General features: G+C 46.8%; 1 protein-coding gene across 6 annotated transcripts in view; it reads left to right on the top strand.

Moving 5' to 3' along the window:
- The window catches only part of LOC144151479 (uncharacterized), a 248397-nt gene that overhangs the window by 176762 nt on the left and 45582 nt on the right, over nucleotides 1-26053 (top strand). For all 6 annotated transcript variants that reach the window (XM_077682537.1, XM_077682534.1, XM_077682538.1 and 3 more), the window contains 4 exons: nucleotides 1942-2080; nucleotides 16641-16717; nucleotides 21082-21154; nucleotides 21615-21755. In XM_077682537.1, coding sequence (XP_077538663.1) covers nucleotides 1942-2080; nucleotides 16641-16717; nucleotides 21082-21154; nucleotides 21615-21755 — 430 coding nt within the window. The remainder of the gene's footprint in view (nucleotides 1-1941; nucleotides 2081-16640; nucleotides 16718-21081; nucleotides 21155-21614; nucleotides 21756-26053) is intronic.

The raw sequence follows: 26053 nt of genomic DNA, 5'->3' as shown, positions 1-26053 counted from the left end.
AACAAAATTGTGAAAAGAAAATAAGTGAAAATTGCCCCCATCTCCCCGCGAGGGAACCCTGGTGTGATGCGGCGCATGCATACGCGAAATGAGAGCGTACACGTGTTTTAGCGACCACCACCCAGCTCTTTATTACATTTAAGAATGATGACTTTGTAGTCAGTAAAGTGCACAGTGAGCGGTTGCCGCAGCAGTGGTCGAATCTTGGTTTCATCGTCGATGTTCGAGAAGAACGAGAGCGAGCGCTTACTGAACCGCCGCGGAGCGATACCCGTTTTATATTCACAGCGCTTGAAGGAGAGGAGACCGCGGGAGAGAGTCTCGCATGTGCGCACATGCGCACCAGAGCAGCTGTTAACGCAGCGTTAACGCAGCGAAGCGCGCGCCAACCAAGCGCGCCAGCTGTCGTTATGCTAATGCGCCGGAGTGAGAGTTTTGCGCACAGCTGTGGGAGAGGCGAATGCAGGAGAGTCGCGCATGCGCAGGTGGCGTGCGGACGGACGCCGACGACGCAGGAGGGACATGCCTCGGAGCAAAAGATGTGCCGCATCTAATAAAATATACATAGAAACGTATTTTGGTTTCGAGCGCTATTTGATCTCGGGTCGCCACGAGCCGCAGCCAAGTGTGCTAATAACAGCACTAACTCAGCACAAAGCAGTATGGAACAAGAATTATACCGATGCGTGCCGCCTGACAGGTGCACGTGACGGTACCTCAAATACTATGCAGCAGCGAAGTCTCCAATAATCGCTGGCTTTCGCCTCCAAACCACTCAAGAGACTTACGTGCCCGATATATTTTCACTTTAACACTGAAAAGATTGTTACATGGTGCATCTCAAAAGTCTGTGGGCACGTTGGGCGCCAGAATGTTGGCACGTTGTGTGCCAGAAATCGGGGTCGCGGCTAAAAATTGACCGTATTACCCGGCTAGCAAGCTACAACACGAGAACCAGAGCCACAATCCCCACCTCGGTAACGCGGGGATGCCGCTGAGGGTTCGTTCGGCTCATTCGGAGGTGCCAAAGCTCGGATCCAGGCGATGTTCCGAGTCTTGGATCCGAGCCAAAGCTCGGATCCAAGACTCGGAACCACGCTTTATTGCTCGGTCATAATATGGAACGCGCACTGAACAAGCCGTTTCGTGCTTGCGCGGGGGTCGTAGTCCCCATCGGTAAGCAGTCCGTGGTCACCGAATCGGCTCGTCGTGAGGGGAGACTCGTCTCATCTCGGAGTCCAGGAACACCAGCTCATTTGTCCGACCCGCGTGGTTCCAGACCTCCGCAGAAAAGCCCTTAGCAGAACAATCCTGCTTACGACGTAACCTCGGTTGGAGAGAGTTGGAGGCGTAGGAGGGCGCCGGTGCGGAAGCCGGACGCTAGGGGACCGGCGCTCCGTGCGCCGTGATCGCTGATGGGGAAGCGCGCTGCACAGGCGCAAGGACGCGCACGCTCGCGCGCGCTTTGCCGCCGAGACGGCTTCCTCGTGTCAGCCGCGCCGGGAAGTTAGCCCTAATGGCGCAGGGTGGCCGGAATGGGGACCACCTGCCAGCAGAGATTCCGCTCTCAAAATGTGTGCACGATTTCACGTCGAGGCATTGATTTCAGAAGCCGTTTCCCTCACTGCATTCTGGTCGAATCACAACAAATTTGCCCTGAGATGCGCTGTTTTTTTTACAATGTTATCATGATTGAAAAAACAAAAAGATTTTTTAATTCCTTTTTTTATGTTTTTAACCACTCGCATCCCTAAATGTTGCAGGAATCTGGCCCTAAGTTATCATGACGTGTACGCTCTGTAGAATTGTTCCCTGGAGTGGAACGATGGCAATGAATGCAGCCTGCGTACCTCTCTCTCTCTCTCTCTCTCTCTCTCTCTCTCTCTCTCTCTCTCTCTCTCTCTCTCTCTCTCTCTCTCTCTCTCTCTCTCTCTCTCGCAGAACGAGCTATGGCATGCTGGTGGGCTGCACATGCATGCTGTTCTTCTCGGACGCGTTCATGCTGCTCGGCAGTATCGGAGACCTCTACCTCTGCCGTTCCACCAGGGAATACAATTCTGATGTGGCGCTCAAGGACCTGGTACGCCACAGAAGAACTTGCTGCTGGGCGTGCTGTTTGCAGCCTAAGAACATGATTCGTAGCACTAAAAAACGGCACGCGATACGTTTGTCCGTGTCCTCTTTCTCGTGCCACTGTAAACGCAAACTAGCCGGAAATGGAGTTTTAATCAAGTAATGTGCCCTGAAAAGTACTTATAGCAAAAAATGTACTCCCTAGGCATGGTCTAAACAAGTGGACGAACCTCCATGGTAGTACCGCTGCCCATCCGTGTAGCAAAAGGGAGGATTTAGAACGACATAACACCATTTCTGAGATGGCGTTCGGTCCCTTGTAAACAACCACGTCCACAATAAACTCCCCATCTGGAGTAATCATCTCAAGCGGGCGGTCGCCATGTTAGTCTTGTGTTGTTTCCGTGTGTCAGCACTTCAACCGTGGACTAATGCTAATTAGAACGAGAAAGCAGGACGTGACAGTTGCATGCAGCTACAAAACCGATACCGTACGTATACCGGTATAGATGCTTCAGCCAGCGCGATCACAAGCAGACAGCGCGGCCGTGTTGTTTCAATCTTTATTTTGACGGTAGGTGTTGTCAAACTCTGCTGCTAACAAAGAGACAGTTCTCGCCGTTGCAAACAATTGCAATGTTCATCTGCTTCGCTTGCTTGCGCATATATAGACAATTTAAATTCTCGTGCCAGCGCGCCAACGCACCCGACTGCAGCGACTCAACTTGCCCTGGCGGCACGACTTGCTGCCCGGATGTAAACAGCCTCCGTGCTTATCAATGCAGCGCGGTCGGTGACTTGGTGCGGCCGGAGCTTCAAGCGCCTCGCCTTGGGCCATCATTTTTTCTTATTTGAGAAGGACTAGTAGTGCCATTTGGTGGAAAGATTTTTATGTGCCCCTGTCACACGACCAACGGCCGCTAACAACATTTGGATACGGCGACAGCTGTGGACAGCTCGCTGGTAAGTGCTCTTTCATCAGTCGATGCGTTTGTCAAACGTTTGGATAGGGTTAACTGCGAAGTACCCGTGCCGCACACAGCACGTACACGCACGGGCAAAGAAAAAAGCGCACACTCGTTTTATTGTACTTGTTTGTGGCTTTTGGGGTATGCATTCGCATTCTTTTGTAGGCCGGTTTGTAACAGGGCATTCGATATGAAATCGTTTGTCGCGCGCGGCGTCGTTTCAAAGCAACGTGACGGTTACTCAGGTAGCCGAATCGCCTCCGACAGCGGTGCATCGTCGGGCCCGGTCGGTGAATATTGTGGGACTTGCAAAGAAAAAAGCGTACACTCGTTTTATTGTACTTGTTTGTGGCTTTGGGGGTATGCATTCGCACTCTTTTGTAGGCCGGTTTGTAACAGGGCATTCGATATGAAATCGTTTGTCGCGCGCGGCGTCGTTTCAAAGCAACGTGACGGTTACTCAGGTAGCCGAATCGCCTCCGACAGCGGTGCATCGTCGGGCCCGGTCGGTGAATATTGTGGGACTCTGTCTCTCATATGCATCGAACTGCTCGTGTTCTTTTTAGTTAACTGCTCTACTTTGTAATATCTATTCGTTAACGCTCCTGATGGCTTGCCTGTCCAAATATAAGTCTTTGTGTTGTTTTCTTTCAAGGCTCTGACTCATTCTTAGCGCTCTGGTCGGCGAGAGCCGCAGATCAGACGGCCACCCCCTTCGAAAACTGTGCCCTGTAGATTCGGTGGGGTTGTTTGCTCGCTTGAGTCGACTCTTCACATCTAACAGCGTGCCCTATTAAGGAAACGGTGACATGCGTAAAAGATGCTATGAGCCTATCGAACGATTAAATGCATATAGTGTGGACCACGACGGCGACGTGGTTCGAAACCGAAATGTTTTTATTCCCTTTCGGATGATAATGAGGGGTCTGTATACAATCGGGGCCCGTCAGTCGCCAGCTAAGTCCACGTAATTAAAAACACAAATTCATGCCCTTATGGAAGAGAACAGAGTGTACCGTAGCATGACACAAGTCTGCCGGGTATAAAAAAGGATATCATTTTTTTACAAGAACAATGCACACACTCTTCTTTTGTTGGTAATAAATTTGTCATAATCAATAGTAAGCCCATACACAAAAATTACTCGATTCATCTGACACCCGATTTTGACACGGGGCTTGCAGCTCCAAAAAGGGCACTGTGGTTTTACGTGACGGAAACTTCTACAATCACGGTAAATTAACTAAGGCAGGTGTGTGTGGAATGCAGCGTTGGTAAGTTTGCGAGAATAGCGTTTCCATTTCAGCTGTTTTTTTTTTGTTGCCATGCAATCACAAGTAATTTGGTGCCATGAACGAGGTTTACGTTAGCTAACAAGGCTGTAGTAACGGTTGCGGCTACAAATGACCTTATGCACCAATCACGCTTGTCAGCTCGGTGACACAGAATATTAAGGTGTCAGAATACGGATGACTGAGTCGCCTAGTTTATTACTACTGTAAAAAAAGAAAGTGTTTTCTGACCCAGTGAAGGACTTTCCTGTATGACTAGCTGTGTTATGACAAATGACCATACTTGATGAGACAAGCCGTAACAAATTAGCTTTGGATGTAACACCAGGAGGGAAATAGGTGGAGGTATCTGCAAGTATAACTGAAACAGTGGGTGCCTGTCCGGCATGAATTCATTATTTGCTGACACGATTTTCTTCTGCAGATCCTGATACATGATCGAGTTGAATGACTTCATAGATCTTAAGGCAGGATAGGCTGTGCTGTACAAGGCAAGGCTGCATTCGGAAACCAAGTTGGCCCCTCCAGCAGAAGTGAGTATTGCCACGGCTTGCAACAGCCGTCCAGCTCGCAAAAGCTCCACTTTTTCTATGAAAGTGAGCCACCATGGTAGGGGAGAGGCAGTGTAAGGGTTTGCATCTTTAACTGTGTGCCCACTCACTTGAATAGATGCAAGCTGGCATCTTAAAGCAAGAAACAGCAGTTAACAAAATCATGCAATACCAAAGTGTTTTTCAGTCAAAAACAAAAACTAATCTATCAACCTACAGAGACTTGCATTTTATCTTCACTGTCATTTAAAGTTGTGCTCGAGTATATTGTGCGGAAGTAATATCTTTTTTATTGCTGCAAAAGCCACGACGGTTAATGTACTGGCACTTGGTTTTATGAAGCCTTTGCATTCCTAATTTAGGTACTGGAATTCGCAGGGAACCTGGCCTTACAATTTTATTACTGTACCGAATTAAGTTCATTTAACCATAGTGTCTGTTTTGAATTTTACGTGTGGGGCATTTTTTTTTTCTTTTTTGCTTTTTCAGGCAGATGTTCCTCTGACTCCTTGCCTGCATTCCGTGAACGGGGAAGTTAGCCTCCACATCGATGGCCAGCGTGTCTTGACTGCATCATCTTTACTGGGAGGACTGTGTAGTCTGTTTGCATCGTTCTGGATTTTCAGCATTCAATATCCCAAGAAGGCACACAGAGCTCTAACGTTTGTGGAACATGGCTTTTTGGACCTTGCCTGCGCCAAACCACGTGTGAAGGATTTAGAACTAATTAACTTTTATCGCATCAATATCGCTCACTAATATTTGTTTTCAATCCTGTAATCATTGGATAGTAGTCAAAAAGAATTCCGTATTATATTTATGACTTTTTCTTTTTTCTTTTTTTTACTGAAAACGGGATATTTGATGGGCCGTTCTGTATGCTCATAATACAGCTATCTTTCAGTGAAGCAATAATATTAACAAACTAATTTAACTTGAAACAGTTATCTAAATAATATTGGCAACTGGTGCGAAATGAATCAACTAAAAATTATCCGAAAAACACGAATTTCATGGCTTTTTGTTCTCACTCTAAAGAAGCTGTCGCGATACCACACATTCTGTTCTATATCATTGCAATTAACCCGTCAGACTCGGTCACTTTTCTTGGCGCATTTGTGTCTTTATCAAAACGCACTGGTATTTTCCGCAGTATATTTTTCGTTCTTTATATTACTCATTTATCCATAGCCATCTCACTGCAGTCTGTCTCCTACATCATTTATCTCCTGTGCCTTTACCACCTACAAAATTCTTGTTACCTTTCAATATCAAATCGTTGCACAGCTCTCGCTTATTTCACGACAAATTGAAAAATTGTTTTGTTGTTGTAAACCACTGCAACCATTTTTTCTTCACTTTGTGTACTTAGTACTGATGTGTACTGATAAGTTCTGATAAATACTGACGGGTTCTCGATCCTCTAGTATTATATAATGATTTCATTTACCATGCGGTTGTGTTTGTGCCTATCTGTTTTTCAAGTATTTCCAGTTCTTGTATTATTATTGTTTCTACAATTTGTTCAACTAGCAGACAGCTCTCGCTCATTTCACCACCTACTGAATTTTTTTTTGTTGTTGTAAACCACTGCAGCCATTTTTTTCACTGTGTACTGAGCGCTGATGCGTACTGATAAGTTCTGATAAGTACTGACGCGTTCTCGATACTCTAGTATTCTATAATGATTTCACTTACCATGCGGTTGTGTTTGTGCCTATCTTTGTTTTTCGCGTATTTCCAGTTCTTGTAGTAATATTGTTTCTACGTTTTGTTCAACTAGCATCGTATTGCTGTCTTCAATTCCTAACTGGCGTGTTATTTAGCAATGTACCATTTGTGATTTCTAACATGAGGTCGCCATAAGTATTTATTTCGGAACCTCCTTGTGTACACCATGTACCATGTAAACTTGTCTGCGATAGTTCGTTTGAAATAAACCTGAAATCGAGAAAAACCGTGTGAAATCAGTACTCCCGCAGGGAACTAGAAATTCTCCCTTGTGGCCTTGAAAACCTCCTTTCGGAAGGCCTACAAACTCCCCAAGCTTTCGTCAAACTCCATTCAAAAGAAGTAAATGCTTCCCTTGAACCTCCTAAAAACGCCCCTAAACTAACATCAGTACTTCCAAAGGGAGCCATAATAGGCTCCTATTCAACCGCCTAAAAATTCCATAAACATCACTTAAAAACGCCCTTCAGGAAGTAAAGAATACTCCATTTTGACCTCCTTAAATTCTCCCGAACATTTCTTAACACTCCCTAAATACCTCCTTTCTATAACCTAAAAACTCCCTGTTTTGAGGAGGTAAACAAAACCTCCCTGTTCCATGTAGTAAAAAAACTCCTACAAGGAGGACCACTAGAGGACAGGCGAAAAAGAACCTCTATGGAGTATATGGGTGGAAAAAAAGTTTAGAGTAAACGACCCATGGGTCGTTTTCTTATCGCTGCTAATGACGTTCTTAGACCTGGTTTGTGAGCATGCTGTTCTCCAGCGGTGCTGCATACCGGATCGCCTACCCTTCGGAAACATACTGTACAGATCGCGCTGAAGAGGGACACTCTTGGTCAAATGTTTGTGGGCCAAGCCGGAAACGCGCAGGCTGCAAAAAATTCAGTGTGCAAACTTACGTCCCGAGCGAAGCTGAAACTTTTTATACAGGTAAGCTAGAGAAAACACCTTTCTTTCTTACTGCCTTAAAATATTTTTGTCACATTTAAAGCTAAAGCCGATTCTTTGAATTCTTTGTGTTCGAGAAGGCTTAGGATTGGCTCACAAAATTTCGACAAAGGGTGTACCTAAGCGTGGAGCTTCACGTACTTTCTACTAAAAAATAAACTGCGGCTGCAATCGCGTACTGGCATGAGAAGTGGCGCGAAGGATTTAACTAGTCGACCCTTCAGTGTTTCTTAGTTGATGGCCGTCGTTTATTTCGAAGCTGCCGTGCCATAAATGGGGCCAATTCATTTTGATAACACGGCTGTTGAATAAGAAATATGCTTGCTTTTTGAACGAGATCGGTGAGTCCTTTAACGAAATAGTGGGCAGACAGCCAAAACAATAAGATTTAATTTTGTCGTAGACTTCGTACACTCAACTGCTTGGACATGAAGAAGTATAAGCCATCATTTTCACTGCTTTCTTTGTCAACGCATGCGCAGTGGCAGGAGTCCATAGCATTGAATAGTCGTTCTACTTTTAAACTACTTTTGTTAACAAAAACGACATTGGAGACAGTCCAGAAAATTAACGTACGTTTGTTAGCATCAATTGCAAAAAAAAAAAAAACATGCTCTATTGGCCTTAATATATCGAAATGTGTACGGGGCACCTGCTGTGCCTGGGCCCCGGAAGTCGAACGCCAGAAACGTCCTGTTTGTAGCGGAAAAGCCTGTAGGCTTGCATAGCGTAATTCCAGCTGGCACGCCAGCCGTTCCCGTCAGCAGTGCCCTAAAATGACGTCATGCCCCCAAAGCGAAAACGAAGAGAGCAGCGGCTGTCGGGTATGCGCCAGACTTGAGCAATAACGTTTCGCTTTAACGTGTCAGCTGCGCCCTCATCTTCACGTACAACGACTTTGACTATTCTTGGAACCTCGCTTGAGAGAGAGAGAGAGAGAGTAAATGTTTATTGAAAAGGAGAAGAGGTCGGCCTGAGAAATTGATCTTGGGCCTGCTACTTCTCTATGGGGGGAGGGTACTGGGGACAGAAAGAGAAAGGAATGAATATGGAAGGTATGGGAAATGACAATGAAAACGACAAATGAACTATGTACAAGCAGTAAACCAATAAACGTCTCACGTACAAAGGGGCGCTGAATCAGATGACTACAGTTCACTTTTAAGCACATGACTATCACCCATGAAAAAAAAAAAAGAAACTGCTCAGACATTATTTCGCAGTCTGTTCAATTTTGTCGCAACCTAGAGGCGAGAATCCAAAGAGGAGTCACCAAGAAATGTAAGCAGGGCTTTAACGGCTAGGCTTTGCTTCCTGTTGTCTGCCCACGCGCCCAAAATCTTTTGTTCGGACAGAGGGCGAGTGTCCAAGCGTAGTAAAGCTGTCTCAAGGTTCATTCGTTCACTAGAGTACTTTGGACAAGCACTAAGCAAATGTTCGATAGTCTCAGGACAACCGCACAGAAGGCAGTCTGGGCTGTCCTTTCGTCCGATTGTGTGAAGATACTTGCGAGTCAATGCTACTCCAAGACGCAGCTTGTGTAGCAATGTCTCTTGACTTCGGCCAAGACGAAGAGCATGACTGACCCAGAACTTCCGCTCTGAATCGAGCTTGTGAAGGCGTTCATGTCGATTCTACGGGTCCAACGAATCCAAGGCTGCAGCTTGTTTACGCGCTCCGTAGAGTATCGCGTTAGCATCCTGCCTTGTGATCCGTATAGACAGGAGAGTTCTATTGTGGTGTGCCTGCTGTGCTTCTGCATCCGCCAACTCATTTCCAGTGATGCCACAGTGACTTGGTATCCACTGAAACACCACCGTGTGGCCCTTTTCATTCAACTCTATAAACAGGATAGCGACATCAGTGGTCAGCCGATCGTACGCGCCTCTCTTCATTGGGTACCTTAGTACCTGTAGCGCTGGTTTGCAGTCGCAAAAGATAATCTACTGCTGTGGCCTTTCACAAGAAATGATGCGGAGCGCTTCGCGTAAACCGACCACTTCTGCTGCGGTACACGACGTCCTGTGAGAAATCTTGAAGCGTTGGATCAGGTCCTTCCCAGGCATGACCACTGCCGCTGCCGACGAAGACGCCGTGACCGAGCCGTCAACAAAAACATGCGACGCCTGTCCGTACATTTCACTTATGCAAAATAGTGAAAGTTGTCTTAAGAGCGAAGACGCCATGTGGATTTTTTTCCGATTCCAGGAATCGACAACCGCACCTGTAGATCAGGTACAACCCATAGAGGCACTTCTGATATTTTGGCGGCTGCAAATCTAAAGGGAATCAAATGTTGCTGTGCCGAAATATTTCGTGAGTAGTTTGAATTCGGCCGGTCCCTGAAAACACTCGACAGTGGATGACACTCATGTCTTGTGACATGTCGGAGGTGCGCACGAAGAGGTTCTTGCGCGAGGTAGACTTCAATTGGGCAGACTCGCGCTTCTGCGATCGTTCCACGTGTTGATGTGCATGGGGGCAACCCCAAACAGATTCGTAGGGCTTGTGCCTGTGCAGTTTGAAGCACGCGTAATGACGATCGCCGAAGGTTACGCAGTATAGGGGCACTGTATTGCAAATAGCCAATAAAGAGCGCCTGGTAAAGGCGCAACAGCGACGAAACCGATGGGACCCATGATTTCCCTGCCATATGTTGAAGGACGTGGGTGAAACTTTGTAATTTCCTTTTTAGTGCCGAGACATGATTTGACCATGACAGATCTCTATCAATTGTCACGCCGAGAAATTTATGATGCGTGGCACATGGAAAAACAGCTCCTTCGATCTTTACTGGGTAGCATATCACGGGTTTTCGGGTAAATGCCAATGTTGCACTTTTTGACGTTGAAATTTCAAGTCCTTGGCGGCGTAGGTACGTCAAAGTGGCAGATACTGCTTTCTGAAGCCGTGCTTGCACGTGAGGTCGCGTTACACCTATGTCCAAATGCAAATATCATCCGCATAGGCAGATACTGATACTGATTTAGGGAGCACTTTAGTGGTTTTTATGAGAGCCAGGGTAAATAGCGTAGGGCTGAGGACTCCTCCTTGTGGCACGCCGTGCATGACGTGGTGATCGCATGTCACTCCATCAAGTGTGGACATGAAAACCGCCCGTTCGCGGAGATAGCTCACTATCCACTGATGCAACCGTCCTCCAATACCAATGGACTCAAGGGCATCTAGAATGGCATCATGTGGGACATTATCAAATGCTCCCTTAATGTCCAGGAACACGGCAGCTGTAAGACCACGGCGGTGTTTCTCATTCTCGATGGTAGTGACAAGGTCAATAATGCTGTCTATTGAGGAACGTCCTTTGCGAAAGCCTGTTATAGCGTCTGGGTACAAGCCACGCTTCTTCAGAAACCATTCCAGACGAGCGAGGACCATACGCTCCATCACTCTGCTGACACAGCTAGCCAATGTCACTGGCCTGTAGGACGAAATTTCTCGTGGAGACTTGCCAGGCTTCAGGACCGCCACTAAACGACTTCTTTTCCAGTGGTTTGGGACAGACCCAGAACACCAATAGAAGTTGTAGAGGTCCAACATAGCTTTGTTTCCTTGTGTGGCGAGATGGAAAAGTGCAGGGTACGTTATTCCATAAGGCCCAGGAGCTGTAGAACGAGCCGAAGCAGCGAGCGCTACAATGAGCTCGTGGAGCGTAAAAGGCACGTCTAGGCGGCTATCCGCAGTTGGAGGAGCACAGCGATGTAATGGAGCCATGCTTGCAGCATTATCCCTTGCCACTTGAATGCAGAAGCCTTCGGCAACATCTGTGTCCATGCGGTTGTGGTATACGGCCAGAGCTCGAAATATGCTGCAGAGTGGGTGTAGATGGCAATGCACGAACGATCTGCCATATCCTAGAAAGTGGCTTTCGTGGGTCTAATCTGGAGCAGAAGGACCTCCAGCGTTGTCGGCCAAGCTTCTCTAAATAGCGCTGCACAAGTTTCTGAGCTCTGCGAGACGCTTTCAGGTCAGAGACAGCTTTTGTCCGTCTGTACCTCCTTTCAGCGCGACGTCTAACAGCGCGAAGCATTTGATACAAAGCGTCCCCTGGATTCCCTTGAGAGGAGCATGTGGCGCTTCGTGATGCATCCCTGGTTGCCCGGAGAATGCTGAGTGAAATATCAGTCACTGAATTCGAGCTATTACACGACAATTCAACAGAATACCGAAAGGTCTGCCAGTCAGTATAACGCTGTACGCGTGTTCGTTGTGAACCTTGGTACCAAGTAAACTGAACATATGTGGGCACGTGGTCACTTCCGTAGGAGTCAACATCAGCGCACCACGCGGCTTTGGACACAAGGCGTCTAGATATAAGTGCGAGGTCTAGGCAGCTGCTGTAAGTTGCGCCCTGGGAAAGGTCGGCGAACCATCATTCAAAATGTCCAAATCATGAGTCTGGATAAAGTTCGCGAGACTTCGCCCTCTTCTGGTGTTCACAATGCTACCCGAGATGTCATGGTGCGCATTGAAGTCACCTACAATGATGTGAGGTCCAGGGCAGCCGTAAATAATCGTGTTCAAGTGGTTATCATCGAATTGTGCATGGGGTGACACATATCCAGCTATCACTGAAAATGTGTTGGTCTTACACTGCACCGTGACAGCAACATATTCATTGCTGCTGTGGGCCGGAACTTGGTGCCTAATATAGGTCACGGTGAATGCAGACTAACCCTTTGCTAGAACTTCCACTCGCATCCGATGAAAATTGTTCATATCCAGATAGACGAAATGACGTGATATTTGGCTCACAGACCACAATAATAGGAAAGTGGTATTTCAACACCCTTTGCTTGAAATCTTCCAGGGGACCTTTCAGACCTCGAGCATTCCATTGGAGAATGAAGGACTGACGAATTCTTTCCTGCAGGGTCGGTTGTTGCGACATCAGGGCCATTGTGCTGGTTGTTGGTTGAACGAGGCCAAAAAGGGCCCCACAGCATCCAGGATTTGTACAGCTGTCTGCGCAACTAGTGTTTTGACGCCGACCAATTGCAAACGCAAGGCAGCTATCAGCTGCTTGAACATCGCCTTGATTTGCTCATCTTTAGTCGAGACTTGTCCCCTATCTTTGTACGTGTTCGGTTGCTCCTCTTTTTGATTGCGTTGAGTGTGACGCTCTTTTAGGACTCGAGAGTATAGTTCTCCTTTACGCTGCTTTGCTTGTAAATGCCGAGGTGGCTCTTTTGCGGATGCAGTCGCGTTTGGAAGTGGCAACTCAGGTGCCGCTGAGCAGTGTGTTTCTCTTGGACGCTGCTTTACTTGTAATGGCTCTTGCGCGGACTCAGTCGTGTTTGGAGAACCTGGCAGATCAGGTGACAATGAGTATGGCGAACCGTGTGCACTGTCCTTCACATTTGCGGATTTCAAAGATGGCAATGCTGGGAAGTGCTGTTCATCAGATGGCTTTGTAGCTTGTGATGGAGACTCAGGCCCCGAAAGGAACGCCTTCCTTTGATGTAACGCGCTGACGCGAAACGGGCATCCACTGTAGCTGGCTGGGTGATCGCCACCACAATTTGCACAGGTAACGTCTCTCTTGCATAAAGTCATGTGGGCCTCCGCAACGTTCGCAGCGCTGCTCACCTCTGCAAGATTTCGCGACATGTCCGTAGCGTTGACACTTGAAACAGCGTGGAGGTGACTCCGTGTAGTCGGCGATGACGTGCCTTGTAAAGCCCAAATTGATCTTCTCCGGACGTTCGGAGTTCGACGAAAACGCCAGCACAACCGCGTCGGTCGGAACAACTTGCCACTTTTCTGGTGAAGAAGGATCTCGCCGCACAACGCGCCTGACGTGGGTAACCCCCTGCGGCTTGAGGTAGGTCAGGAGCTCCTCTTCTGTGTGCCACTTGGGAACGCCTCGGATGATGCATGTGTTCTGCACATATGAATACGGCAGTCGGGCACATACATCAACACCACCCAGCCGGTTGCATCGCAAAAGTATGTCCACTTCTTCCTCTGTGGCCACGTCGAGGAGTAAGGCGTCTTGAGCTGTAAACCGACCACGGTCTGGTGCCTTGCCGAGCAAAGACGAGATCGCAGAAAAAAGCGCGATTGGGTTCTCCCGCCTCAAATCTTTACCCTTTTCACTCGGAGACAACAATACGGGTATGCCAACAGTTCTCCGCTTGCGATGCCTCATGACCTTGAATCCCTCCTGATCCATGTCGGCCATCTCCGTAGTATTATCTCATACTTCAGTAGCTGTAACTTTCTCACAAGACGGAACACCGACAGTGGAGTCATCGACGTCGCTTTGATTGGGTCGCTTACATGGTGGTACCACCATTGCTGCTTCGGACCTCTTTTCTTCTGTTGTACCGCTTCCCGCTGCAGCCAAGGCAGCAGCCATACCGCAACCACCGCTGACCTCGCTTGATTTCCGGGATCTTCTCAAAACGGTTGACTCAGATGAAGTCCCATGCGACGCATAAGGACTATACCTCCGTGAGGAGGCTGGCGTTCTGGCGGAAATCTTGACAGAAAGGACGAGAAAAAGCGAAAATTAACGGGGCTGAGGCGCACAACAGCTTGTCAGCAATCGTCGTCGTCCCTACAACCAGGAACCTCGCTTGACACGTCATTACGCTTATGCTGGACACGTCATTACGTCATTACGCTAAGACTTTGTTTAGTGTTAACGCTTTGCAATCCAACCTCGCTTGACACGTCATTACGCTTAAGGGCAGGATTGCAAAACGTTAACACTAAACAAGCTCTCAACAATTGACGGAAGGACAATATTCTAAGTAAACAATAGCAGTAACCTACGGGTAAGCCATAGATGTTAGGCCTATAGCATTACAATTCTGGTTGTAACGTCTGTCAACCGATACCCCCCCCCCCCCTCTTTGCGGAAGTGGATGACAAGCATAAGGACAAACGTCCTGGTAAGAAAACGTGTTGTAAATACTTCCCTTCATTACTCATGGTCACTTATTAGCAGCGGTCAAAATGTCAGTGCTTATCACCGTAATTTACAGTGATGGGCATGCTCGCAACTGCGAGTACGTTCTTTGATAAGGTCAAATTGATGCACGTACGCCGCTGCGTGGTCGGTTGGGCCGAATCGGTGTGGCATCACGGGCCATATGTCTCCAATCGAGTGTACCGCTCCCTTTTCGACCCCGAAACATTCGCTTAGAAAGCGCCGACTTCAAGCACAGAGGTGACGTCGTCGAAACCAACCAGTGTCCAGTTGGCACGGTGCCTGAGAGGCGGTCGAGAAAGGTCATGTGGTGGACCTCTAAAGCTAGAGCAAGGCGTCTGCATCGGCCCGAGCTTCAGTTTGCGAGTGAGAGGAAAGAGATGCTCACGTATGTTAAGTGGTCCGCCAGTAAATTTTCAATTATTTGTTATGTAGCTCGGTAAATAGATTTTCCATGACAAGGGGGAGAACTGCTCGTTGTATTAGAGGTTATGTTAATGTTCTATTAATTCTTTCTGATTTTATTCTCAACTTCTCAGAAAAAGTGTAGAAAAGGCAAAGCTTATAAACAAAGCTTTCTGACTTCTGGTGCAGTGCATCTCACTATGACTTATCACACAATTATTCACGAAAAAAAGTAAGCCTTGCCTGGTCCTTCGTAATCAACTTGTCTCTTTTTATTGCTGTTTTGCCTCATGCGTTATGTATAACCGGCCCTCTACTTCAGTTCTATAAAAAGCAAGCGTTGCACCACTCCAGCGCATCCGCCCTGTAGGTACTAGAGATGTGAGCGGTTGAAGAAAAGACGTTTTTTGTTGTTTCTTCAACCACGATAACGTGGGAAAACAGAGCTTCTCCGGAGAAATACCTTGTGATGCGACCAATCTGCAGTGAGGGAAGCCCCTTCGGAAATGAATGCCTTGACGAGAAATCGTGCGCACATTTCCATAGCGGAAGCTCCATTGGGACATTTGTGATGCAGCATGCGACAATTACATTCTTCCCAGTGTTCGCGGAAAAATTCATCGGGCACTTACGTCTCTTAAGTGACTTGAAGGCGAAAGCCAACGATTATCGAAGTCTTCTTCACCGTTGCATCGTGTTTGCGGTGCCGTCACGTTCCATGTCATTCGGCACGCATCCGGATAAATCTTGTTCTATCCCGGCACAGTACCGGGATAGTGCTGTAGCTACCACACTTGGCTGCGGCTCTTGGTGATCCGGATTTAAATCCAGTTCGAACCCAAATAAGTTTCTATTTACATTTTATTTACTTTTTTGTTACAGCGGCCGTAATTCGGTTTCATGCATTCGTGTAGTTGCCAGCAATTATGGCTACTTTTCGCGTTCGATAAGTCATCTAAGGCTTCCGCCTTACGAAGTACGTCGAATTTTTTATAGATCTGTGCAGAATCGTCATTTTTTTAATTTTTTAATATTTTCTGAAAAAAAAAACATGAAAAAAACATATTTTTAACGCACATCAAAAAATTATGAAAACTTACATCTCCAGTAGGCACAGACGCCCAATAAGAAAAGAGAAAATTACTGCCATTCTGGTTACATTGCTGCCCGTGGACACACATAAATCATTGTTCTTTACTTTTTTACTTTTCGAATTAAACATTGAAAGAAAAGCGATATCGTTACAGTACATCCAAGGAAAGTATAAGGGACTTCTGGCGCTTCCCTAATTTGACAAAACAGCGCCGCGTTCGCGTGGCTACGACAGCTTAGAAATTAAAACTTTTTGTTGCATGATTGGGCTCGCGAAGCCCGATTTCTGATGTTGTAGCGCGCATGATAAACTTTGTTTGGATTCACAGACGCGGTTACGCAGAAGGATGTGCAGAAAGTCCCACGCTTTGTTACAGGCACTGTATTTGCCTTGCAGAAGATTGATAGCTCTAACACAAACAAGGAGAAAGCGAGCGGGCACACACAGGGCACACGCATTGCACCCCGTGTACGTGCGTCCACTTGCTTCCCATTGTTTGTGTTAGCGCTATCAATCTTCTGCAATCTCTTACCAACAGGACCAAGCCAGAACTTTCGTATTTGTCTTGTACTAGAAACACCTGAATCAGCAATACTAAACTGTTCCCTTTATTTTGAACAGGCGGTATCTTTGGTGATGAACGCTACTGTCAACCGCCACCACGTCCAGAAGCTGCTCAAATACAGCCGAATTGAACAGTAAGCATCAATTTCTTTTGTTACGTTGCTAAAATTTATAAGAATAAATATTGCTACGGGGGGAGTTCACATTTCCACCGGTGGTGTGTTTGGTGTTGCGTTCGAAGCTTCATGTGCGTGTCTGTATTAATTAGTTCCAAAAAATTCAAAACATATCCTAGCACTTAGTAACCGGGGAGGGGGGTGAGATTTGGAAAACGAAACTTCGTTATATAACGATTGACTTTCACCAAAACTGGCAAAATCTGTCGCTGCTAAATGTAGCAACAGAAAAACGAAAGCAGCCGTACGAGGTTTAATCACAGTAAAACTTTTGAAAGAGCTAACAGCAGAGAGCGTAGCCCTGTTGTTACACATCATAATGCAGGTATACGTGCAGAAAATGATGATTACATTTTAGGAATGTGGCCACATACAATATACGCAGAAGTTCGATACAAATGAAACATGTTATGATCTAAAAGCATTGGGGAAAACATCTACCTCATGGCTAAAGATTCTTTAAAATAGATAGCTAGTTCACCCCTACCAGAACTGAAATGTGTCCAATATTGAAAAGCAAACTGAGACTCTGAAGATATAGCACTTGATCGCAACTGTTCAGATGCATTGCGGGAAGGCGCACTATTCATTGTGTGTTGGCCCTGCAAATAAGAATGAGAGGTTACGAGAACTTAATCAAGAAATACATGCAATCTTTCTTTATTGATACCGGAGGGTCAAAATACCATGTTTATGGTAGCGTAAAAAAACAATGTATATTAAACTTTCCCAATGAATGCAGAAAGTCATGTTGCAAAGGGCACCGACCAAACCGCAGTCGATGTAAGCACAGTGTCTGACAACAACATCTCATATAAACAAACAAAAGCTGTTGATCCTGCAATATCATCTGGAGGGCCCATAACTAGTATGATGCGGGGCTAATGACAATCAAGAGGAGGCTTATCATCGTCGGCATGATAATTATGACTTCGTTGCCCACTTGTTTCGTGTGTAGCCGTTATGAGGATAAGATGACAGACGAGTTCTGGTTGTCATTCCTAGTTTCTTAACGCGGGAGGCGTGTTATCTCAGCCACTGGGTTCCATATACTGTAGATGTTTCTTTCATGTTCAATTCAACTGCTTGTATCTACTTGACAGCGCTGGTATCACACAGGGTAGGAACATTATCTAAGCCTTCGTCAGCAATGCTTGTGCGGGCTACTTAGCCAATGCGTTGAAAACACTGCAACTGTGAAAATTAGGTCCAATGGGGGAGCACAAATAAAAATACGCTAGATTGCAAAATACAGCTGTTTGTAAGGTCAAACATCACAAAGACGACACCTGTTAGAAAAGAACACTGTAAGCGCTTAAAGAACTGATCCCAAAAGTAAGGTTGAAGTGATAGGTCAGTGGTGCAAACGATTCCATTTTATGTAGTTTTGCATATGAGGTGCTATAAAAATCTGCATCCTAATTCTGATAAACAGGAGAGGGGGTTTACCGTAGCAGTTCTGTACCACGGGAATATCTATGTTAAACGAGATTTATTTTTTTTTATTTCCGCGAGACATTTTGAATATTAGCTATTGCAAGGGGCTATTGTCCGACAATATTTTCGTTTTGACACGAGGTATTTTGTAGTCACGACAAAAAAAAACGAGTTTATAAATCCGTAGGCACTTTTTGCGGAGTACCTCAGAGGACCAACCATGTCACGCCAAGTATCTCCACAAAAATGCATAATTGATAAACTTAGCACATTGAGCCGTTAAAATAGAGTAAGTGTCGATAATTTGTCGAATGAAGTTAAGCAAATAAAGAGCTAAAATTTAACTAACGAAATCTCAAAGGTCTGTTTTACTGACCGCCTAAAAACTGTAAAAAGCAAAAAGAAATAAAAATTGTAATAAAGGGCCAACCATGTAATGCCGTGTATCTGCATTAAAATGCATAATGGGCGTATGCAACACATTTGGTCGTTATAACATTGTAAACGTAGGTTATAAGAGGAAAGAAACACCAATAAATTCGCATAGGTCGAGGTTAACCTGTCGTCCTCGAGCGATTAGGACGAAAATAACAAAAAAGGAAAAATACTCCCCTCCTCCCCCGCAAGAATTTTAAGGAAACAAAAACCACCCAACTCCTTTTGTCCGCACCGAAATGCATATTTGGCAATGTTAGGACATTTTTTTCATTATAATTGTATACGGTTGAAAGCAGGAATCGAAACAATACAAATATAGCCAGACGAAACCTAAAGTGTTCTAATCTAGCCTCATATGAGCCAATTTACTCAATGAAAACACTCGAACCGCAAACGACAAAATGCAGCGCAATTTGGCAACACATAGCCGGATTTGACGATAAAAATTTTTAGTGTCATTGCACTCTGTGAAGGTGAGGCACCAGCGGAGCTGCTTATGGATTATTGGTTGGCCACCACCAACTGCCGCTCAAATCGCGCCGTAGCGCCGGAGAAGCGGTCAGCGGGGCTTTAGGTGCACGACGCCGCCTTGCGTTTTCCGCCTTTCAGTATTGGGGGTCTCGACGGACATCACGCTTATGCTTGTCGTCCGCGGCCCATTGTCCTCAGTGGTGTCCCTCCGCGCCGTTTGTACCCGTTTTTGCCTATTAAGTGCAGATCACTTTAGGGGCTCGCCTTGTCGTCGTAGCTCGCTGCAACGCTCGATGTCAAGCGACTGCCGGAATCAGGCGGCGCAGCGAGATAACGGACCCAAGTAGAGCCCAGCGTACCTTCGTAGTGCGTCCCGCAGAGGCTTCGAAAACCGAGCGGATTAAATAGTCATAACCGTTGGAAACTCGTGAAACGCTGGCGCTTGTCATACATCCTCCCTTGTTTAGCGCAAAGAAAACTGCAGGTACCTTTTATGCATAATATATGTAATTAATCGGCAGCACCCGCGTTCATTTAGTTCGGAACGCTCGTTGGGTTGGTTTCTACGATAATAAGCGGAAACAAGTGGCAGTGCAACGCCGGAACGTGCGGGAAGAAAAGCAAGCACAAAAAAAAAAAAGAAAACAGAACTCCCGCTGGCGCTGTTTCAGGCAAGGGGCGCGCGAGCACTGCGGAGGCGGTAAATTTGAATTGAATTGGGTCCATTACGGCCCATTACGGCGAACCACTGCTCTGCACTTCCGGCAGCTTTCACGTTGAGTGGAACGATTTAGATTTTTCTCTGAGTAAGTAGTCTTCACTGTTCAACGACAATGTGGGAAAGACATCTTACAAAGCCCGAGATGATACCGATTGTCTTAAAGTCGGCTTCACTTCCCAACGCAAGTACGTTGCTTGAAATACATTTATCGAGAGGAAATATACGCCGTATCATATGAAAATACGAAGCGCGGGAGGTGAATATGTGGACGTAGCCAGTGGGCGGGCCGAAGTGAGGGGGAGGGGAGCGGCTTTTCTCGGCCTACCAACGTATACCCGGAATATAGACTATAACAACTCCGCTATAAAAACATTTAAGAAGTCAAAATGAAGAAAAGCGGCCAAAAATGTTTACGCATCCCTAGACCATTCTCGAAGAGTATTTAGCCTGAATTTTGATTTGAAAAGCTGTGGCGTGGATGCCGAAAGCTCCAAAATCCGCATCACTTGTTTTTGCATTGTGATAAGGGACTAGTGGTTAACGATATGAATTTAAGTGCTACCCGATGTTTTTACGGCAGGATATCTAGTCGCAGAGGAAGGTGATGATATGAATAGTTCCCAGCGCGAATAAGAAAAAAAAATTAAAATGTTGTCTTGCCTGCTACAGAGTGAAGTAGGTGGGGCTGTATTTGTCGCAAATGGTTTTCACTTTCTCCATCCAGCGCAAAGAACGGCTTACTACAACGCCAAAATATTTAGTTGTTTTAACTTTCGTACTTTCGGCTGTGCATACTCTCTGTTGTGCGTTTCTAGTGTCATTTATCTGGCGGCAAAAACACGGCATGATTTGTTCATGAAACATTAAGCGTTATTCGCCTTTCGGTAAACCTTTGTAGTAGGTCAATTGCAAGTTTTCTATTGGTGATTTGTTCTAAGTTGCGAATTTCCTCTTCTGGTCTGTATTTCCAGAATGGCATCGCACTTGTTTCAAGCACAAGAAAGAAAGCTTGAAAACACGCCGGCCTAACTTTTGGTTTATTTCGCCGTCCCCCTTTTGTGTCAGTCAAACGCATTGAGCAATCGTGACGCCTTCCGTCACGTCTGCGTGTCTCTCTCTCCCTTGCAACCTCCCGTGTGAGCTAGTGTCTAAACTTTGAATGAAATTAGGCTTAAAGACAAATTGTAATTTACGAAATGTCAACAAAATCAGCATGTTTCGTCTTATGAACTCCCTCTTCTCACACCCAACGCAGGCATTGCGTGGAGCACCAGGGAATCGCGGGGCTGGCCGGTATTCGTCGTGAGGATCTGAGAAGTGCTTTTGAGGTAGGTGTCAAAAAACTTGCCATCCCTTCCCAAAGAAAGTTGAGAAAAGCGCAAAAAGCTTTCTAGCACCGAAATTACGTCAACAGTGCATCAAAACCTTCGCTAAAAGTGCGTCGAATCCTGCTGAAAGTGCGTCCAATTAATCGATCGGCAAACCCTCGAAGACCCTAACCGCAAACGAAAAACGAACCCATGCGACTTTCCTCTTTCGCAATTTTCAAGTAATCGCTTTGACACAGTAGAAGTCCGGTTTCATGCACGCGTCGTGTGTCCACAGATCTTATCAGAGGTTTTCACTCGACCAACTGGTTTTTGAGGAAATGAAGTAGTTTTTTTGACAGGACGCCATGGGTCCCACTCAGAAAGCTTTCGCTTTCTGACTGAAAGCGAAACTGCGTAACAGGCATGTGCCACCGGAAAGAAGAAAAGCGCGAATTGCTCTGTTTCTTTTTTTCTGCAGAACATCGTGCAGATCCAGTACGATCTAGCGAATCACTTTACAGCCGACGTAGACTACGCTGTTACGCAATTATTGCAGCGGCATGCCTTGCTGCAAGCATTCACCCAAAGCATTACAGCGAAGACACCAACCCTGAAACTGGTAAGCCTTTTTTATAACGGGCGAAAGGCGCGTGCGGAGACCAGCGTGTTTCCGCACGCGTAAAAAAAAAAAAAAAAAAAAAAAAAAAAAAAAAAAAAAACGCGCCGTTCTTTTCACGTGTGTCCACCGCTGAAATGAATACACAATATGGGTGATCGCTGGGCAAATCCTGAATGAAATATTGCACTTATATCGGGAGCTGCATTGCAGGTGTTTTTTGCAGCTTGCAGCGCTATACTTGCGGAAAGGCGTTTTATGTAAAGCGTTCATATCGAGCGCTGAATTTCGTATCAGACGGTGATATTTATGAAGGGTGCAGGGGAAGGTACTTGTATAGCCACCATAAATACAGGAAACATGGTATGGGACGCACGATATGCGCAGGTTCCGTGTCCTTTCTTTCAGCCATGTGGTGCGTTCGTCGTCCTTTCCCTCACTTTATATCAGAGTGGCGTTGTTTAAAGGTTGGAAGAAATCAGGTGAACAATTCGTACGCGTAGGCGGATGTTCGGCAAACATGCTCAAATAATGAAAATTATTGTCTCCTTGTCACTGTCCCTAAACATAAGCATATACAACCAATGCGTAAAGCAAGACGGTGACATATGGGGCAGAAACTTACTGCCTCACTTCGCGCGTTGAAGGAGACTAGTTAAGCTCACCGAGCAATAAAAAGAAGGATAATGAAAGAAATGGTTAGGTATACGCAACAAGCATCCTATATCAAGGAAGGAATTCAGGGGGGAAACATCGTAGCTAGTATCAAGAAGAAGAAGTATAGGCTTGGCATGTGATGCAAATACAGTAGAACCCCGCTCTTGCGTCCTTCAGTGCTGTGTTTTCCCGGCAGCTACCTTGTTTGCCTAGTCCCGGTGCAGCTCACATAGAGTCCCATGTATTAAAATCCTCAATGTTACGCCGTGGCTCAAACTACGTTCCCAGATGATGCGTCGCAATCTGACACTCCGAATACGGCCGAGCAACATGCGCGGACTACCATTTTGATGTTTGACGAGCCTTGGCCAGGCTAGGCTATGGAACTGAATGCGTGAATCCGCACTCCGGTATGATTTGTCACCATTAGATAACCCTATGTTACTCTATGCTATATCACCAGCATCACTGCGCTTACAACGGAAGTTTCACTTCGGAATGTCGGAACACGGCCGGGCTGGAGGAGATTCGGGCGCGCACTGCGCGCTCGCCGCTCCTCGAGTCCGGCCGTGGCCGGAAGAGCGTGTTTGTCAAAAGCACCACTGCAAGAATAGCACGCGCTCTCGTGGTCATTGTGCGCTTCAAGCTTTGAGAACACCGTTGAACTTGCCACCGCGAACTGTGTCGTGGCTTGACGGGGTCGCAAAACTGGGAGGCGCTTTCCCTTCAGAAAAAACTTGACGTACTAAGCGCAGTAGACAAGCAGCCAGCGCGGAATGGAGTCGGCATTGCTAGGGACCTTGCATTGCCACGCGTGGTGCTTTCCAGTGATCGGAAAAGGCGCCAATGGTACCTTCTCAAGTTTTTTTATGTTTGAAAGGCTCGAAAGTTGCAGAAATGCACAGAAATACATGGTTTCAAGTCAAAGTTACGCTGTTCTCGTTCATTTTCGAAGGTTTCCTCACTGCTGCGTTTTCTTGGTTGTTACGTTTTGTTTTCCCGGTCCGGTGAAAAACGTATCGGGGTTCCACTGTAATTGACAATCGGTGGAGTAGCAGGTTTACATAAGGGCAACTGTGAGACAGGACTAAAAGTAAAGAGAACTGCGAGGCAAAGAGGACACTGGGCAGACAGCAACGGCTGTGGGAATATAGGAAGGGCATTCGTCCTGTGTAGTGGTATCGAACAGGCTAAGAATGGTGACGACGATTATGATGATGATGATTATGAGGAGGAGGAGGAGGAGGAGGAGGAGGAGGAGGAGGAGGAGGAGGAGGAGGACGACGACGACGACGACGACGCCGACGGTGACGATTTGTGATGATGATGGTGGTGGTGGTGATGGTGGTGGTGGTGGTGATGGCGAAGACGACGACGGTGACGGTGACGGATGAATGGTTATGCGACCGGCATCGCCCTCAGCATTACTCATCCCCAAAATGGGGAATTATATATATGAGACCATTTTCTACGTCTGTCCCAACTGGTAGCTCAGCCGTGGCTGGATCCACTTTGTAGTGGCCCCCCAGCAACTTTCGTGGCGTCATCTTGAGTCATTGAAGATTTGAAGAGTAAGAGGGGACGTTAATGTCAACGATACCCATTTAACTTAAAGCCGGAAGTGATTTTAAAATGTTAAAGCTGGCGTCCTCCAGGTAACGCTAGTGTCGATCAGGCTCTTATTTTTCTTAGTGCAGCGCAGGATGGCTGACGAACAAATACCGAATGGATGTACAACCTCTTATTAACTGACTTGGTAGTGACACACAAAACATGCCCGGCTTTGGCCACAGCAGGCAGTCAGAATAGAAATAAGGAGAATAAAAAACGGCATCTTTCGCAAAAAAAATGGTGCAGCTTGCACTAGTAGTGCAAGGCTGGAGAAACAGCAGAGCTGGCGGCCACTCTGCCTACGTCCGAGACCCGGCTGTTGAACCCTACAGGGATTACCGAACTTGCCGCTGAAAGTTCTCTATCACTGGCCGGCCCGGATCGTTTTGTGTGCAGGCTTTCACATCTCTCCCAAAGTGGACCGCGTTAGTATGTATACGCGTTAGAACCAATGGCAACAGGCTTCGAGAACTCGGCGCGTCTGTAGCGGAAACTCGGCGTCTGTGCTCCGCACTTCAGGCGCAAACGCACGTGAACTGGTGAGCAGAAGAGCTGCCAGAGATCACGCCACGAACGCTGGGCAGTGTTCTTGAAGGCCGGGCTGGCCGAAGCAGGGCGCTACTCGCGAGGCGCACGCTCGCGTGCGCTCGGCTTTTTTTTTTTTTTTTGCGAGCTACCCACGTGGCGCAAGCCCACGTGCAAGCCTGGACGACGCCGGGCGCTCATCCTGAGGAAAAGGCTCACGTGCGCTCGGCTGGGCTGAGTATTCTGGTAACGCACCACGACGCAACTAAAAGCTGAAACCTCTCTGCTGTTAAAGCAATGAAACGTGATCTTAAGGAAACCGAAAAAAAATTTCATAGAAATGTCCCCTTACGACGGTTCTAAACAAATTGGAAACCTCTATTGGTTCTTTCGCCGCCAAGTTTACCTACTTTGAGAGATCCTTTGTTTACCGCATTTAAAATTAAGCGGGCGTTCCGTATGATACCAGTATTGTTTATTTTTATGCGCCTCCGATCTTCCAGTGCTCTGAGGGCCAGAGCGTTCGAGTTCGCTACTAAGAGATACATTATTTTCAAACTGCAGCTGAGGGTATATTCAGGGTAGGGATCTGAAGCTTGCGAAATACTCCGCCAACAAGGTACAATGCAATACGTTTTTGAATAGCCCCATTGAAACGAGTGTTACTATTTCACCAGCCATCCACCAAAATTTAAATCATCCCCTCAAGACCACCGACTACAGCGCTATATCACTTGCAAGCGGATATGAATAAACACGTAATGCCCCTTCCTGTTCGCACTGGGGTCTGAGCGGGTCGCTTTCTGTGCTTTGATTTTTGGACTTGCACGGTCCTTTGATTTTGGACTACCCGTGACTTGCACGGTGCTCGTCGCATATGTTTTTAGACCTGGATAAGGTGTTTGTGTAATGTTCGAAACTGGTGCCAAAAAAATATTAGTAGATGCTTAGCTCGGCTATGCCCGGATATACGTCTCGTGAGCTAAGGTTCAGCTGGTTATTCTTAGCTTTCCTGGTTGTCTAGGATTAGCTTGATTATCATTTTTACTGCTGCTTCAATGACACACACACGGTATACGCATTATGTGACACATGTATATTCATCAAGCGGCTCCGGCGCAGTGTCACCAATCGCCCCAGAGCTAAGCTGGTTCCACAGGCGCACGCCAGTGTTGCTGCGACGCACGAGCCACCGGTTTCACACCCGGCCACCCCTCGCATGATCATCAACTGGACCGGGCCGCCACGTGCGGAACGGAGGTGGGCGACGACGCTGGGCGCGTGGGGTGTGGTAGAGACGCCGGGCAGCGAACAACGTCCTGTGCGCCGTGTGACGTCACTGCTCCTCGCGCATGCGCAGCACGGCTCTTCAGGAGTCATGCGAAACTGCCCAACTTCGGCCAGTGTAGCTCACGCTACAAAACTCCGTCAGCCCGACCAACGCCGCCTGTGCAACGTTACCTGTCGCGACAGCCGTTTTCCAATGGAATCAGAAGGCACGCTTGAGT

This window comes from Haemaphysalis longicornis, unplaced genomic scaffold (genome assembly GCF_048455015.1).
Source record: "Haemaphysalis longicornis isolate Haplotype H1 unplaced genomic scaffold, Haemaphysalis longicornis Haplotype H1 scaffold_9, whole genome shotgun sequence".
Taxonomy (NCBI): Eukaryota; Metazoa; Arthropoda; class Arachnida; order Ixodida; family Ixodidae; genus Haemaphysalis; species Haemaphysalis longicornis.
The sequence above is the reverse complement of the archived record's forward strand: the minus strand, read 5'-3'. Positions and strand labels throughout refer to the sequence as shown.